At 36.8% G+C, this 17128-nt stretch overlaps 1 protein-coding gene across 1 annotated transcript in view; it reads left to right on the forward strand.

The window, feature by feature from the left end:
- Nucleotides 1-17128, forward strand: part of Dpyd (dihydropyrimidine dehydrogenase) — a 764880-nt gene that overhangs the window by 545572 nt on the left and 202180 nt on the right. Inside the window, exons 17-18 of the mRNA XM_057794113.1 lie at nt 2145-2265; nt 3075-3194. Coding sequence (XP_057650096.1) covers nt 2145-2265; nt 3075-3194 — 241 coding nt within the window. The remainder of the gene's footprint in view (nt 1-2144; nt 2266-3074; nt 3195-17128) is intronic.

The raw sequence follows: 17128 nt of genomic DNA on the forward strand, positions 1-17128 counted from the left end.
AAGTATCGACAGTTACATATCATCTGTATTAGAATATTTACACAATAATGTTGGTCAGAAATTGTTTCTAAAATTCTCAAGCACTTGTTTTCAAATTTAGCTAGCTATGGTGTTTACTCCTAGCTGACTTGCTTGAGACCTGAAGATTAGAAGAAATGTGTTTGCAGACATCTACCTCACGGAACTATAGGAAGGTCAAATCATGTTATCTCAAAAATTAGGACAATTATTCACTTATAAATGAACTGTGTGTCTTTAGAAAACTAAAAAACTCCAAACAAATTTAAAATTCCTAAGAAATGAATACCAAATACTTATTTAAAGTAATCTACTTTAAATGAAACAAAAAATAAAACCAATCTCTGACAAATATTCAAAGTAAATTATAAACACATGGTGGTCAATAGTGTTAAAAGTCACATAGAAGTTCTAACAAGTTATTAGTGTTTACCCTATTAGAACTGAATATAGTTTAAAATGTTTTTGTAATTCATACCAGGCTACCTTCTATATATTAGGCTATTCAAGTGATCTTTAAATTATTGTCCAATTCTACTTGAAAGAGCACTTTCACAGAGGACATGCAATTCATATCATCTGGAGTTACTGTCATTTCTAAGCTAAGTCCCATGGAAATTCATAACTTAGAAATGAAAGTCTCAGGGATGCACTGCCATCACAATACCAATGCAGTCGCCATAAATATTTCATGAACATTGCATGGGCCAGGGCATATCTCCATTTTCATGAGTTAGAATTTGTACAGCTAAGTCTCCCGATTTTACTATTCATAATGCACCGTATGCCCCACAGAGCATTCCATATAGTGCTTTTTAATATTTATGTTTAATGAAGAAATTACTGTTCTGAAAAGTGAACAAGCCAAGCCAAAGATTTCTTGTTGAAAGTCTTGAGTTTGGTTCAAGTGAAATAACAATCAACAGAAATGACCTCGCTGCAGTATCTCCGCCTAGAAACAGATAACTTTCAGAGAGAGGAAAGTACGGGGTGGCAAATCAAAGCTTGCTAAAATCAAGTGAAAAGGTTCTTTAAAGGTTGTAACATTAGAAATTTTGTCTTAGACAAACCCAAAGGATTAAAATACCAAAAGCAATATATATATATATATATATATATATATATATATATATATATATATATATATATGTATTTTTTGGTCTTTCTTTTATCAAAAAATTTAACTTGTTAAGATAAAATTAACAAGTTTGATAATTGCTTTTGCATTTTTAAATCACATTTCAAAGCAAATTATCAGCACTAATCAGATTAAATTTTTCACTCAACATAGTAATAATAATAAAACTATTGTATGTATTTAAATCAAGGACATTGTAACAGAAAAGTTGCTTAATGGGGAGGATGGGTGTCTTCCTCTAAATGATACTTGTCCCATGAGAAAATAAAAGCTTCAGAAGTCTCAGGAAACGGGCATAGGAAAAAAAATTAAAAGTGAGACTATTTCTTGCTTTTAAAAAGGGAATTTTTGATTTTTTTCATTTTGACCTATTTTTCAAATAGAGGAGTGTTGGAAAGACTTTGCTTATCTTAGTAACACCTAGAAAAGTAAGCTAACATCACTGTGCATGTCATATGCAAGCCAGGGCTGAGAACCCATTTTATCCTGAGTACAAATTGCATTCAGAAGAATGATTAGGTCTCAGAGTTTCTTTTGAATAGATTCCAACAAGAATCTGTCTTTTCTAGTAAAAAACAACTGACTTCACATTGGATACCATTCACCAGTACAAATGTTTTTTTTTAGGCATCCAACAATGAAGATACTAAAAATTCTATAATGTTTCCTGAACTTTGAACCATGTATTTATGTTGTGTTTCTGAGATCGTTTACTGAAAATGAGAAACTTTTCCTGCATTTGCTTCTTCATAATTGTATTTTACAAAGACTCCCTTAAGGACTTTAACCTTTCCAGAACGACTTCAAAGTGCACCTGAAGTATACCTGCCTTTGCTCCCTAATGCACTTAGGAGTCTGAGAAATGTATCATATAGGTTTTGGTCCCCTCCACTTATCTTGCACATGCCCAGCTTTGATATTGTTTGGGGGCAAATTTTCATCACAACTCTTTAATTAGGTTCTATATTTAACTGACCTATTTGAACAGGATCCAGAGCTGGTGAGGAACATCTGTCGCTGGGTTAGGCAAGCTGTTCGGGTTCCATTTTTTGCCAAGTTGACCCCAAATGTCACCGATATTGTAAGCATCGCAAGAGCAGCGAAGGAAGGTAAGAGCTGGCATTACATTAGTTTCCCAGTTACTAATGCTTCCCCAATGGTGCAGACAGGCTGAAGCAGATCTTTTCCACACACATCTGTAAGCCTGTTCTTTTTAAGAAATATATTACGTGGACCACTTAGTTTTACCAATGCACGACATATACCTAGTTTTGAAACACAGAATCACAGTTTACACATCTTAGCATGCTTGAAATATGAAATAATAATCTACAGTCCTAACAGAGATCTCAAAAGTTGAGGGTACCAACGTGTACTGGCTTAGTAATGGCTTTTGCATCTGTGCTACAGCTGCATCCTCACTAAATTTACTTTTGTGTCCCTTGTACTTGTGAAGATGAAGCCCAATGTCTTACACACTTTAATTTGCAAAGACACTGTAAATTACTCAGAAATTTGAACTGGTTGGAAAACCTTGACATTGATATATCCATCTACTGATTAAGAGATTGAATTCATGGTAATTAAAACTTTAAAAAATAGCTAAGTTGTTGTTGTTTTGTTGAAACAGGATTTATTTCAGTAGCCCTGGCTGTGCTAGAACTCTCTTTGTAGACCAGGCTAGCCTGGAGCTCACAGAGATCCCCTTGCCTCTGCTTCCGTATTGCTGAGATTAAAAGCATATGCCACCACTGCCCAGATTTAAGAAAACAAATAATCTAACCTTTAAGCCTACCTGGAACAGTCAAATTAAGGCCGACATTAGGGGGAAGGAATTTTAAGGTTGCATGGGGCTGAATGGGTTTCAACCATCCTTTCTTCAAGGCCTAAAGACAAATGTTCACATGGTTTTTCACAGGTGGTGCAGATGGTGTTACAGCCACCAACACTGTCTCAGGCCTGATGGGATTGAAAGCCGATGGCACACCCTGGCCTGCCGTGGGCCTTGGAAAGAGAACCACATACGGAGGAGTATCAGGTGGGTTTTCCTCTTTCCTTGCATTTTACTTCATTAGACATTGCTGGAAGTCAAGATATGGGGGGTGGCAAGGGCAAGAACATCTTATGTTTTGTGATCTGAGATTCTGATGTAACTCATTATTGGTCACTTTCTTAACTGTTGTGGTAAGACAAATTAACTACGAGGCGACAGTTACTATTGGGTGCTATGAGAGAAGACCATAAATGGCCATGTTGACTCCCTTCTCCTCTGACCTCCACTTTCCTTGGAGTTTTTCAATATCACAGCCACATTGTCCCTTATTAGTGAAAGCTAACAGCATGGCCTCTTGAGAGAATAAGTACCTCAATTATAAAACCTTTCTGATAGTCTTAAATCCGTTTGCATCCTTCTTAGACTCTTAATATTATCCATTATCTTTAAAACATCCTGTTTTCACAACTCGGAGCTAACCACTATAGCGCAGTGTTTAGCTTCAGCTGATGAGACACAGGCTGACCTCATGCTATTGCTTATTCTTTCTCACCCTCTTATATTTGAATTTGATAAAAAGAGAGACGTTTACTTCCAAGGTTCATTCTGGTCTTGTTGCCCTCCACACTCTGTTGCTGTGACAACATGAACTTGGCCTTGCGCAGAGACAATGCTGTGAGGTCCTTGACTATCCTGATATGGGTGTTAGTTTCCTTGGTGATAGAGAAAGGGGTAAATATACATAAAGCAGTGGTGCCCCACTCTTCAAGAAAGGCATTGCTGAATCAGGCCAAAGTGCACTTTTGGAAGGGTCAGTACTGGCAGCCAAAGCCTTGTCTATGCTGAAGAAGTCTACAGTGTCCACGAGCCAAGGTAAAACTACAGGGACACGGAGCTACATTATGCTTATAATTGAATGCTCGGGACACCATGTCTGAAGGAGGGAACAGACAAGCAGCCCCTGAGCCATCAAACAGGGTCTTAACTCTTACTCTAATGTGAAATAGCACCGTCTGTGTTAGAAAGGGTCCTAGAAAGAGACAAGAGACTCTGCAGTTGGGCCTTGACATGTGCTACTTTTTCTGTCAGCTCATTTCAATTTTTTTCCAGCCTGTCATGTTGACAGCAAGAGAATAAAGGAGGTCACAGAGGGTGCTGAGCATTAAAAATTAATGGAAGAACTATTGAGGTAGTATTTTATATAAGTAACACCATTCACGTTTTCTCATTTAAGCTGCAATTTCTGAATATTTTCTCTTGCTATAACTCAGTCTAATAAAACTTTGAAATTGCAGCATTAGAGCGAGTCTCTCATGTTTCAGTCTTTATCATACATACATTGAACACAAGCTGTACCTCAGGGCCTGTTAACATTTCCAGGAAAACTCCATTTCTGAGATTTATAAATACATATATAAAAATTCGCTTGGGCTGTAAGCTCAGCTAAGCTGGTGTTGGAACTCTCATTTTAAACAACAAAATGTTCCTCACATTTTTAAGGGGCTGTCCCCCACTTCTAATATGTTCTATATTAAATTCACCCGCACTATACAATCTGTTTTGAAAATAACCTTTCTCCACATGGACAAAACCAATACAGTCTTTCCCTTTAAAGAAATACTTGCTGTAGTTTAAAAGGAATAGGACCAGAAAAGCAGCTTAACCTGGCAATAAGATGCTCTAAGGTAGAATCAAGGGCTATGGCAAAGTACCTTCAGCATACATCATACAAAACCTAGCCTTGTAAAACTGCTAATAACACAGGTTTCAAATTTCAGCGAAATACTGTGCTACTCTCTTCGATATGGTTGTCAGAACTTCAAAGTCCGATCCAGCGTAGAAAGCCACACAGAATTTTACGAGATTAAAAACAATTGTTGCCATACATGGTTAATATCATCCTGAGGGTTTTCTCAGAACCCTGAAGTGCCAGGTTTTACAACTATTTGAGTTGGGCTTTTTTAAGAGAAACTGAGTAATTGTTTGGAGTCGTCACCTGACAGCAAATGCCTAGACTGCCAGAGAAGGATGCTGTCGGTGTTTTTCCAGTTCATTATTCAAAGCTTTCTATTTTGTTCAAAATACTTTTTCTGGCATTGGAACTAGAAGTTAAGTGTTGCTAAGAAGAGAAGAATAATTATCAAGAGAAATTATGTTATATACATGGTATATTTCTACATTTCTTTTTAAAAGATGTTTCATGTTTTATTTACTTATTATGTGTATTTGTATCTGAGTGTGGATATATTCAAGTGAGTGTCGGTGCCTGAAGAATCTAGAAAAGTTTGTCTGATTCCCAGGAACTAGAGTTGATGTGGTTAGGAGCCTCCAGATGTAGGCGTTCAGACCACTCAGTGCGTCTGCAAAAGCAATATAATGCCAGGCAGTGGTGGAAAATGCTTTTAATCCCAGCACTCAGAAAGCAGAGACAGGTGGATCTCTGTGAGTTCCAGGACAGCCTGGTCTACAAAGCGAGTTCCAGGAAAGCCAGGCTATTACGCAGAGAAATTCTGTCTCAAACAAACAGAAAAAGCAATATAGGTGTGCTGAGCCATCTTTTTGGGCCATATTTCAGTACTTTTTAATTTGTTTTAATTTTATTACCTCTTCGCAAATTTTGTATAATGTATTTTGATCATATTCCTCCTCTCCCAACTGTCCCAAGATCCACCCCCAGCCCCAGTCGAGACAACCTTGTGGGGTTTTGTTTTCATTGTTTTATTTTGTTATGGTTTGTATTTTAATCTGTCAAGACCCATTTATGCTGCTCAGACTCCCCAAAGATATGGTCTTCCGCTGGATCAGGGTCCACTTAGCAGGGTCTAACTCTTAGAGAAAACTGACGCTCCTTCTCCCAGCAGCTTACAACTGCCAATAGCTCCTTGCTATTGTATGGAATAGGCTTTCTTGGCCACCTAGCCTCTCCATGCTGGAATTTGGTCTCCCTCTGGCTTGCAGAGGTTTTGTGCATGCTTTTATCAACACTATGAATTCATATATGCAGCCGCCTTACTGTGCCAAGAAGACACTGTTTCCTCATAGTTGTTAACTACTGCCTCTGGCTCTTAACCCTTTCTGCAGTGATCCCTGGGCCTTGGGACTAGGGGCTGTAGTATAGATGATCCATTTAGGTAACAAAGGCCAGTAGTGCCCTTTGGGAAGATGAACTCAGCTAAGGAATGCCAATCAAATTGAGTTGTTTCTCATATGATTATTCCAGATTCTACTGCACTGGTTTTCAAATATTGTTTTCCAATCATGTATGTGCTATAGAATTAAGTTTAATGAATTGTATCCATCATATTTTAATATTTATTTTTAAATATGAGTATCTGCATGTGTCTGTGTATGAAGTTGTGCTCCTGAGTGCAGTAACCATAGAGCCAGAGGTATAAGGATCCCATGAAGCTGGAGTTATTGGGTGTTGGGAAATGAGCTAAGGTCCTCTGAAAGAGTAATATATGCTTTTAATGACCGACTCACCTCTCGGGCCCTTGCAATCAACATTTGAATAAATAAAATTAAATTAAAAAGTAAAATGAAATGAAATGCTTTACACAGAGTTGTAGTAAGTGTTGTCTGGTCAAATTTCTTTGTCAGTTGTGTATTATGATGAGCATATGTGCAAACGTGCAAAATGTGTGAAATGTGTTTTCACTGTGGCACATGTCAAAATCCTTTGAAGTTGTAATGTTCAGAGAAAGGTGCGTTTCTTAAATAAAAGAAGTCAGTAGGCGTGTAAAAACCTAACATCTACTTGCTGCAGTTTAAAAAATATTTGGAAAGGGCTTTAGTACTCCATCCTGAGGACCTGTCCAATGTTTTGCGATTTTGTAACCAGCATGTTTTCCAAACTGGAGGAGTGGATTAAGATTAGGCCAATCAATGTAGATTGGGCTCAAATACACAATCTAAAATCTTAAAGGAATGACCTACTAAACAGAAAGCCAGTCCTAAGAGAAGCACCTGGCCAGACTCATGCTTGTAGGAGTCCACCGATGGCTGACTTAAAGAGCAGGAGATCAAATGGTGAGAATAGTATCCATGTCCAATAAGAATAATAAATATTCTTGAAATTAGGATAGCTGCCTAAGTTCCACATCTTATAAGTATTTCTGTTCAAGTCATTAATATGGAGTGGGTGGGAAGGCACAGAAAGTAAAGGCACTTGCTCAGAATCTACATCGTAGAAGGAGGGATCCCACTGGGGGTGATGGTGGTATTCTGACCTTCACAAGTGTGCAGAGGCACTGAAGCCCTTCCCCTATACACATCATTAGTAAATGAATGTAAGAAAATAGTTGATTTTAATGACTAATTATTCTCTATTCTTCTATGGACAGTAAGTAAAATAGTCCTAAGTTGTTACCAACTAATGATCTTATTTCTACAATGTAGGCAGGAAATTTGTTTTAACCAATAGCAGCTAGTTCAGGGACTATTACACAAGGAACTAAATTGTGTGTGTGTGTGTGTGTGTGTGTGTGTATGCAAGTGTTCAGAAAAAGAAAATACTCATTGATGTTTATTTATCTAATTGGGAGGAGCCCTGTATGAATTCTGTACCTGAGTGGATAATTTTGTTTTCTAACTTTAGATTCAATTTTTTTCTGGTTTTACTTTAAATTTTTCACCATTTTCAAATCAGGTTCCCAAATAATAAAAGCATCTTAATGCAGCCACAACTCAGTGATACTATCATCCAACTGAATAAATGGTGTCACTCAGCTGTGGTGGGACATTGTCACACGGCGTCTTCCCTGTGGGTAAGCTTCACTTAAAGACTGTTAAGAGTGTATCCTCCATGGTATCAGCTAAAGGTCTGTCTTTTTTACAGCTGACACTGAAGGGTAGCCTTTGCTCCTTTACAGATATACAGGGAGAAGAGTAGTTGTGTTTCTTTCAGTGGGTTTACTTATTTGAAGACATTTTCTTTCGCTGTTCCAGTGCTTTTAGTTTTGTTCATTCTTGGGGAAGAGCACATTCGTCAGAGCTGTTTTGTTCCATTCCATTCCCTGAATGTATGTTGTCTGTCACACATGTAAGCACGCACTTAGGGAAAAGTTATTAAATCTCCCTGCAGATGGCATTTTAAATAATCCTTCAGGCTCCGAGAAATTTGCTTCCAAGCAGCTTAAAAGCAGACGCGTTGTTCTGAGCTGTTTTGTTTGTCAGTTTTGTTGTAACTTCCCACAAAAGAGAAACTCCTTATTTTAAAATTTTGAATGTTTGCTTGAAATTTCATGATGTATATACTTAATTAAAAGAATAGCTCCCACTGTATTTGGTATTAAACCTAATGAGCTTGTATCATTGATTTCTGAATAATTTACCAAAGATGGCCTTCAAGTTTGACGTTAGAGTCTAAAAGTGCTAATCACGGACAGAATGTTGGAGAAGATGTGAGAAACGTTTGTTTCTTTCTCAGTAAATGATAATGGCCAGACTCATAGATTCTCCTTACAGTCTGCAGGTAAATAATACATCATTTGAAGTTCTACTATGTGGACTTCAATTTACAGTTGTATAACTCATAAATAGATTTCATCATAAAAACTACCCACCTAACAAAATACAAGGCAAAAATGTTAACACGAATTTGTAGCCTTGTAATGGTGTAGGACTAAGAATATACAGAATTTCATTGATAAAACTTTCATAGCAGACCCTTAAATAACTCATACAATCTCGGGAGGCAGAGGCAGGTGGATCTCTGTGAGTTTGAGACCAGCCTAGTCTACAGAGCTAGTTCCAGGACAGGCTCCAAAGCCACAGAGAAACCCTGTCTCAAAAAACAAAAACAAAAACAAAACAAAACAAAAACTCATACAATATAGTGGCTTTAAATTTTTTTACAATAAATTTTTATTACATTAATTATTGTGTGTGTTTACATGTGTAAGCATGATAGAGTGTTTACATGAAGGTTGGACAGCTTGAATAAGTCAGTTCTTTCTCACCATGTAGGTCCCAGGAATCACACTCAAGGTCCCTGACTTTTCAACATAGGCCTTCACCCTCCGAACCATCTCACCACTCCAAGATTCAAATATTGACTTCACTTGCATAGTTTACAATGATTTTAAAGATAATCACTGGGGGAGAACTTTTGGATTAATGTAACTTAACTGAGCCCACTCTGTCACTAGATACTTCGTGAACACAAGTCCATTGTAATCCAAATTCATGGACAGACTTAAGCTTATATTGCTGGAGTCCCAATGACTATTTGTGTAAACCTGGTAAGGTGGTAAAACACACAGTAGATAAGAAACTCAAAAGTTTTAGTTATACTTTTCTTTAAATATCTATTTTCAAACACACAAGCTATAGCTGATTTTGACAGATCACTATAGCACTTATATTTCACATCACAATTATACCGCCAAATTCAGTGTTGATATTTTTTATTAGGAAGTAGTCATTAAAAGGTTGGATTTTTTTAAATGTGTCAATCACATGATTACCGATGCATAAAAGCCTTTGAGAAAAACACGCCTACTATCTTTCATAGAATTTAAGCTATCTATTGTCACCCTCCTTATCAATAAGAGCTAAAGATTTAACAGTGAAATATTTGAAATAATTTAATAGGTAAAGATAAAATTTAGGAAAATACATGCAACTAGATCATGCCATAAGCAATCATTTAAAAGAGAATATTCTGTTTTATTCTTGCCTTTACCCCACCCATTTCATGTATATATAAAAAGAGTTACAAAAATTGTGATCTGTAATTTCTTTATATAGAACATCATTAGAGTATCCAAAGTTTAATGAATTCAATTACAAAGACCCTGTTATATAAACACCTGAGTTGTATTTGCAGAGCAGTTCAAGGTAGACATATGAAATAAAGATGCTGAATTACAATTTCCATTATAAATTATCGCTTTGGTCTAGAGAAGCTCACCATCAGAAATATGCTCATTTAAATAATGCTCACTTAAAAATGCTCATGCAATTCTGACAAGGTGCCCCTCTTCATTGTGTTACCTTGGCTGCAGCTTGGATGCTTCATTGTTTAGCTACCCCTGGTCTATGCAGGAGATCAGAGCCCTAATAATAGATTTTTTGACAGTGAGCGTGCCTGCTACCTGTTCTACACAAATCTCTCTGTTCATGTTTGCGTCATGGCAACAAAGCAGACAGAGGGAAATGCCAAGTGTGGAGTTGGAGGCACAGTCGTGCCTTGCCTTGACATTCCAGCCAAGTAGCAGTTATAAGATGTGTAATGTTTTTCTAAGACTTGGCTGCCGTATCCATAGATGCTTACAGCTCATCGACAGACAGGGGCGCAAGGATGAAGGCTTAAGGTACAGATCAAGGTATCTCTCCTTAGATATTTTAAAATAGCCATTGTTCTGCACATAAATGATTAAACAGTATGTAAGAGTCAACAAAATCACAGATCCTCTTATAATCTCTCTGTGTGTATAAAATTAGGAAAATAAATTAATATCTGCACCAATTTCTATAACATTTGATTGACTTTGTAAACTAAAAGACCTGACAAGCATATTATGAGAACTTATCTTTGCAGCAATGGCAATGAATTATTAAATTTCTTTCCTTGTATGTGTATGTTTTTATCATAAAGAATGATGTCAAGCTTGAAATTAATCCCCAAAAAAGGTTCTATTATGAAAGTGAAACTAGAGAGTATTGTGTCAATGTCAGAGCTTGAATTTAAATATTCAGAGATTCATGCATATCTACTGCACTAAAATATCAGTGTAGGTACACGTCAGTGGCTGTTTAATTTAGGACTACACATCTCTGTAAGCCTCCGAAATGGTTCACTGTGTCACAGTCTCATACAGAACACCGGTACAGTACGTTGGATTAATTAACGAAATCCTTGCAGAGAACTGAGTTCTCAGTATGTCAAGATTTCAGTTTTATGTTAAATATTTTCTAAAGGCCAGACCTTGAAATCTCAGGGGCAGTCCCAAGCAGTGAGCTGTGAATTTAACCATAGGCTAACTGCTAATGATAAGGAAAAGAGTCCTCGCTGAGGCAGCTGTAATACAGTCACTGGATTAGGCTATCAATCACTCTGTTCCCCAAGGAAATGAGGAAGAAGAAGACCAAACAGTGAAAAGGGAAGTTAGGAAAAGAAGGGCATGACTTGAATGAGATTCCTCAGTATCTTTCCTCCTGCCTCGTCGAAAATCCCTCGGCATCGGAGACTGGCGAACTTCCCTTCTTTACTCCATGGAGCAGGCACATTTATTCTTCACAACTAAAAGACTATCACAACACCGTTGCCTCTGCTCATCTGAGGGTCTTTAACCCTGCTGGATGCAAATGCCTGATAACATAAATAATAATAACCTTTAGTTTTTGAATTTAAGATTTCTATTGCTGGTTGTTGCTAGATACAGAATTCATTTGGCTATGGTAAAGGGAAATATTGCTGCATTGTTTTCTAAAAGGCAGTCGTTTCAATTATGGGTATCCACACAGTGGCCTGAGAGTGTTGTAAACAGAGTTGAGTATGCATGGGAGCCTGAAGGGCATTTTAGGATATTATTACTGGCCCTCTTCCCCAGGACTTTGGGTTTTGTATGGGGAATGGAAGAGGGCCTGAGAGTGTGAGATCCTTGCTGCTGCTCTGGGGAGAGCACTCTGGGAAGAGCTCTGAAGAGAAGCTGGTGTTATTAAACACATTAGTTTGAATATCTTATTTCCAAAATAAATTCAAAAGCTGTATTCTGTATTAAAGTTAGAGAACTGTAACATTCAATAAATCAATAGTCTTAGGCCATGGTCAGGTATCTGAAACAAATTATCATAAGTAGCATCAGAACTAACCCTTCAAAAACAATAGAACACAGAATCACAAGCCTCAGAAGAGACAAGCGCATGATACATCATTTAAGGTTACAAGTTGAAAGCCAACACTTGCTTATGCAAAGAGAATCTGGTCTGAGTGCCTCTGGAGATAATTTATGAATATCCGCAGTCCTTTGAAAAGCAAACAGGTGTGAGAGGCAGACAAAAGTAAAATTAAACTCAGATCTGTGAAAGACAATGTTTTCTTTTCTTTGTGAAAACAGCAATACACTGAAAAAATAACTCGTGTCTGGGGAGAAGGACTTAGAGTAAATTTATGTATTTCCTCAATCCCTTAAAAATGTAGAAAAGAGTGTGGCAGCTGCTGATTGTTACTGTCAATTTAGTGATCCCCATGCAAAGGTATCCATTTACAAGGAAAAGATAAGCAACCGTCAGTGAGATTAAGCTAAGCTCTGACGATGAAGCAGCTCCTCCTTTAGCACAGTTACACTGTGCACTAAGAGTCTTCATCTTCCAGAGTCATGTGCTTAGTCTATTCATGGTTCCACCCAGCAACCATGGACATTGTTTTATAGTCTATGCTTTAGGCATATGTCCTGGTCTTCAGTCCCAAGGGCTCAGTACCATGTGAATTCCAAAATTTCAACAGGTGCTGAAGGATGGGACGTAGAAAACCCTTGGCAATGTGCAGTTAGCATGTGATATTCCAACTACAGACTTCCAAGATAGAGCAGAAGGTATGGTCAGAGTCGAGATAAGAGTGAGGGGCAGAAAGGAATATGGCTATGCCAGCTTCTCTCTACTTGGTTGAAGGTTCCAACACTTCAACTCAACCCAGTGTGGTGGTTGAATAGAATGACTCCAATAAGCTCATATGTTTGAGCATTTTCTTTTAGATTTGATCGATTTGTGGATATGTTTATGCACATCATTCTGTGTGAGAGTAGCAATGCATGTTCATATAAGCATACCAGTAGTGGCTACTTTATTTTATTTGTGTTCACCTTTATTCTGATAACCAGGCCTTAAAACATAAACTTAATTGTCTCTTAAAGTAACAGACCTTGAATTTTAAGGGAAAAAATTGTCTGGATTTATAAATGTCAACATACATGTTCCTGTGTATTGTTGGTGGCTTTTGCCACAGGGCGGGGAACCCGGATTACTCTTAGGGATGATGAGGGAGGGGAACTTGATGGGGGAGGGGGAGGGAAATGGGAGGTGGTGGCAGGGAGAAGGCAGAAATCTTTAATAAATAAATAAATAAATAAATAAAAAGAAAAAAGAAAAAAAAAGAAAATTTGTATTAACAGACTTCTGTTAGAAAAATGGCCAACATTAAGACTAATTAACAGCTATGTAGCAACAGCGAGGTGTTTGATATGATTTTTATTTGTGTTGCACATTACTGAATAATATACATGTAGCATTATTTAAACACCCTATGAAGATGATGTCGCTAGGTCCATTTTACAGATAACTAGTTAAGCAAATCAACAGAGAGAGTCTGCATACTCCAAAGATATCATAAACTAAGTTCAAACTCAGATCTTTCTCCAAAGATAAGCCACCCAATATTCTTTTTAAATCATTCTCTTCTGGGATCTGGTACAGTAAATTTCTGTCTGAATATGAAGTACCCATTAAATTCTGACAGGGTACAGGCATTACTGAGAGATGAATATATCCAATCTGGGTTTAAAAACACCTATGAGTATATACTTCTGAAACTGTTGTTACTTATATCGAGCTAACTGGGTAAAAGAGAGACAATCCCAGACAGTTCATTCCAAGAAGTAAAGATGAAGGCAGGATTCAGTCATTTTTCTTGAAGTATAAGTATGTAAGGTTTTCTTGAAAAGAAACATTCATCAATATAGCAATAAATAACTTTATTTCGTACTGACTTGAATGAACTATGGGGTGCTTGGTCCAAGCATGCTGTTGAAACAAACTCTGGATGCTATTCTTCATTTCCTGTTTCCAGTCCTCCATCAGTTACAAATCTCTCTGTTCCTGGGGCTGTCTCACAGTCTTTCCCCACAGATCTGTCTTTCTCCCCAGTAGCAGCATCGTCTCCTTTATGATTTCAACTGAGCTTGCAACAAAGCACCAGGAAGCAATTCAGATACACTGTCTTTTTATCAAGTGGCAAGAAAGAAAAGGACATTTTGAAGATAGTGAGATGGGGTGGGGGGAATGTTAATACCAAAAGCCTAAAGTGTAAGCTTTCTCAAACAAAAAGAAGGAAACTCTACTACTTTTCCCTCCCTCCATTCAAAACAAAACAAGACAGAATATGAGTTAAATCAGTAAATAAGCAAGTTAGGCTCTTAGCACATATCTAGTGTGATACACTATGTGATATTTTAATTAGTATTAAATAATTTAGAAAGAGTGAGTGAATTAAAACAAAGTCCAACAAATGTTCTGGAGTTGGTCTGACTTCTATCATTGTCGATGACCAATGTGTTTGAATTACGACAGTCTTCATATTAATTGATAGTAATTCATATTACTAGTAATTGTACGTACATGCATAACATGTCATAACAAATTATATACCTTTTACAAGCGGAAACTGGCTTTTTCTTTTCAGCTCCTTGGGGCCCAGGTATGCTACAGGCACACAGAATATATGATGGAAATCCAGCTCAATTCTTAATATTCATAAAGGAGTCCGATTCATTGTCGCTTCAAGAATCTGTGGCCTGTGTAGTGAATCTTTGTAAAGGAAATAAGAAATTTCAGTATGTGCCCAATGCCCAGAGCTCTTCACACTCTGTACTACTTAATCACTTAACAATCTGATGAAGTGATCTGTTTCATTGAAGGAGAAATGAATGCACAGAGAAGTTGCATACATTCTTTGAAATCATGCAGTTGATACCAAGTTCACATGAACCTATGCATGATATTCTAACTTTACTGTCCGTACCTGCCTCATCTCCTCTGCTATTTTTAGAGCCATGGTTTTCAACCTTCCTAATGCTGAGACACTTTAATACAATTCTCCATGATGTAGTAACCCCCAACCAAAAAATTATTTTTGTTGCTACTTCATAACTATAATTTTGCTACTTTTATGAGTCATAATATAAACATTCATCTTTTCTAATGGTATTAGGTAACCTCTGTGAAAGGGTCATCTGACTCCCAGGTTGAAAAGTACTGTTATAGATAAGTTTATTCTTGTATGTATCTTTGAGGCTCTTTATATGTAGGTTGAAAACCATGAAGAGCAACTCATCTCTTTAGCAAAATTAAGGAAAATAATCCATAAAAATGGTATAAACATTAATTGCGGTTTTAAAAGTATCGCATGATGGAGGGTCACAAATGTACTTTAACTGGTCTAGTAAACCCCTCAACATTCCTATTAACCTCTGTGCTTCATACACCTCTCAAATTAATATGCTGAGAAATAACACAAAGGAATATTTTAAGGTAGATGCCAAAGGTTTAATGGGTAAGATTATTGCTGTGTTAGATTTTTATTCATTAGTTCAAACACTTGATCTTTTACTTTATTCTCATATTAAAGGGAAATTACAGATTTCTCTGTTTGCTAGTTTAAAATGTAAACATAATCTAAATGAGTTGGACCAAAAACTGCTTTGAATAGTTAAACTATTTCTTTAACCTTAACTCTTGAGCTTTCCCAATTTTATTTTAGTTATAAGAATAAAGTAATTCTTGTGTCGATATGTATGTGCACATATATGTTTGTACATGTGCATATGCATGTCTGCTTTTGTCTGTAATTGTAAAACATTTCCAAAAACATTTACCTTCCTATGAATGTTTACAATAGGCATCAGTAAAGTCCCGGGTGATGACAGTCACCTGAGAATCTTTATACATATGCGGATTTGGCCTAGAGAACTACTTACTCTGTACATCAAGTATTCCAGAGGAGTCTGGTACCTATGCCTTGCACTCCTCTCTTTGGAAGGAAAAAAAATCAAAGAAATATAACATGAGGAATACTATCATATATGATATTATAGAATACAACTTGAGATGTTTGTTTCACAGAATAAAATAAAATTGTTTTTTGAGGGTTGATGCCATTTAGTCTATGATCATTGTAATACTAGTGATTCATACATTACAATTTAATTTTTTTTGTTGAGTGGACCACTAAGTAGATGCCTTGAAAGTCTGACTAAAATACCAAACAACACAGAGAATGGCAGACACTCATTCTAAGGGAATTACAAGATGTTGAATTGATTTCAACCTACTCATTAAAACGGTTATTAAATTTTCAGATATTCTTTTCAGTGAATTTTACTTATAGGTATTAAAATTTAAATGATGGACTACCTCAGTAAAAACATCACCTTTCAGCATGATGTAGTGTTTCACCATGATGTAGTATTTCACCATGATGTGGTATTTCACCATGATGTGGTATTTCACCATGATGTGGTATTTCACCATGATGTGGTATTTCACCTCATGATGTAGTATTTCTGAGAATGTGTCTAGAAATGCATGTGTAAAAGACGTTGTTATGTGAGGGTTCTCTTGTCTATATCTTATTTTACAGGTTTCACCCTCTAGCCCAGGAGAAATGTTAGCATTTGATGTGTGTATCCTTACTTTAAGCAAACAGAATTATTGCCCTTTCAAATACATAGGATGGTCTTGACACCAAACGATTCTACCTCTGTGAGCAAAGAGGTATCTGGAGGCAGTGTCTGATATTTAAGGGCAGTGATCTTCAGAAGTCAAGATCTTCCAGAAGAATTATACTGTTGAGGATTATTTTTTGCTTCTTTTTTTTATTATGCTATACATTTTTCTCTGCTCCCTTACCTTTCTCCCCTCTCTCTTTCTACCCTCTCCTGTGACCCCCATACTCCCAATTTACTCAGGAGATCTTGTCTTTTTCTGATTCCTATTTAGATCCTTATTTGTCTCTTTAAAGATCTTCTTTGTTGTCTAGGTTCTGTGGGATTGTGAATTGTAGGCTGGTTTTTCTTTGCTTTATGTCTAAAAGCCATCTATGAGGATTTTTAGTGTGTGTCCTGGTAATTAATGCATTAATGTATTATTATATACATAATATAGTATTCTATATAACATCAGAGATCAAGGCAGGGTGGCAAATAAAACTGGTTATGCTTAATCCCTTAGAGTTCTGTGGAAGTCTACTAAATGCTGCTGAA

This window comes from Chionomys nivalis, chromosome 18 (assembly GCF_950005125.1).
Source record: "Chionomys nivalis chromosome 18, mChiNiv1.1, whole genome shotgun sequence".
Classification (NCBI taxonomy): Eukaryota; Metazoa; Chordata; class Mammalia; order Rodentia; family Cricetidae; genus Chionomys; species Chionomys nivalis.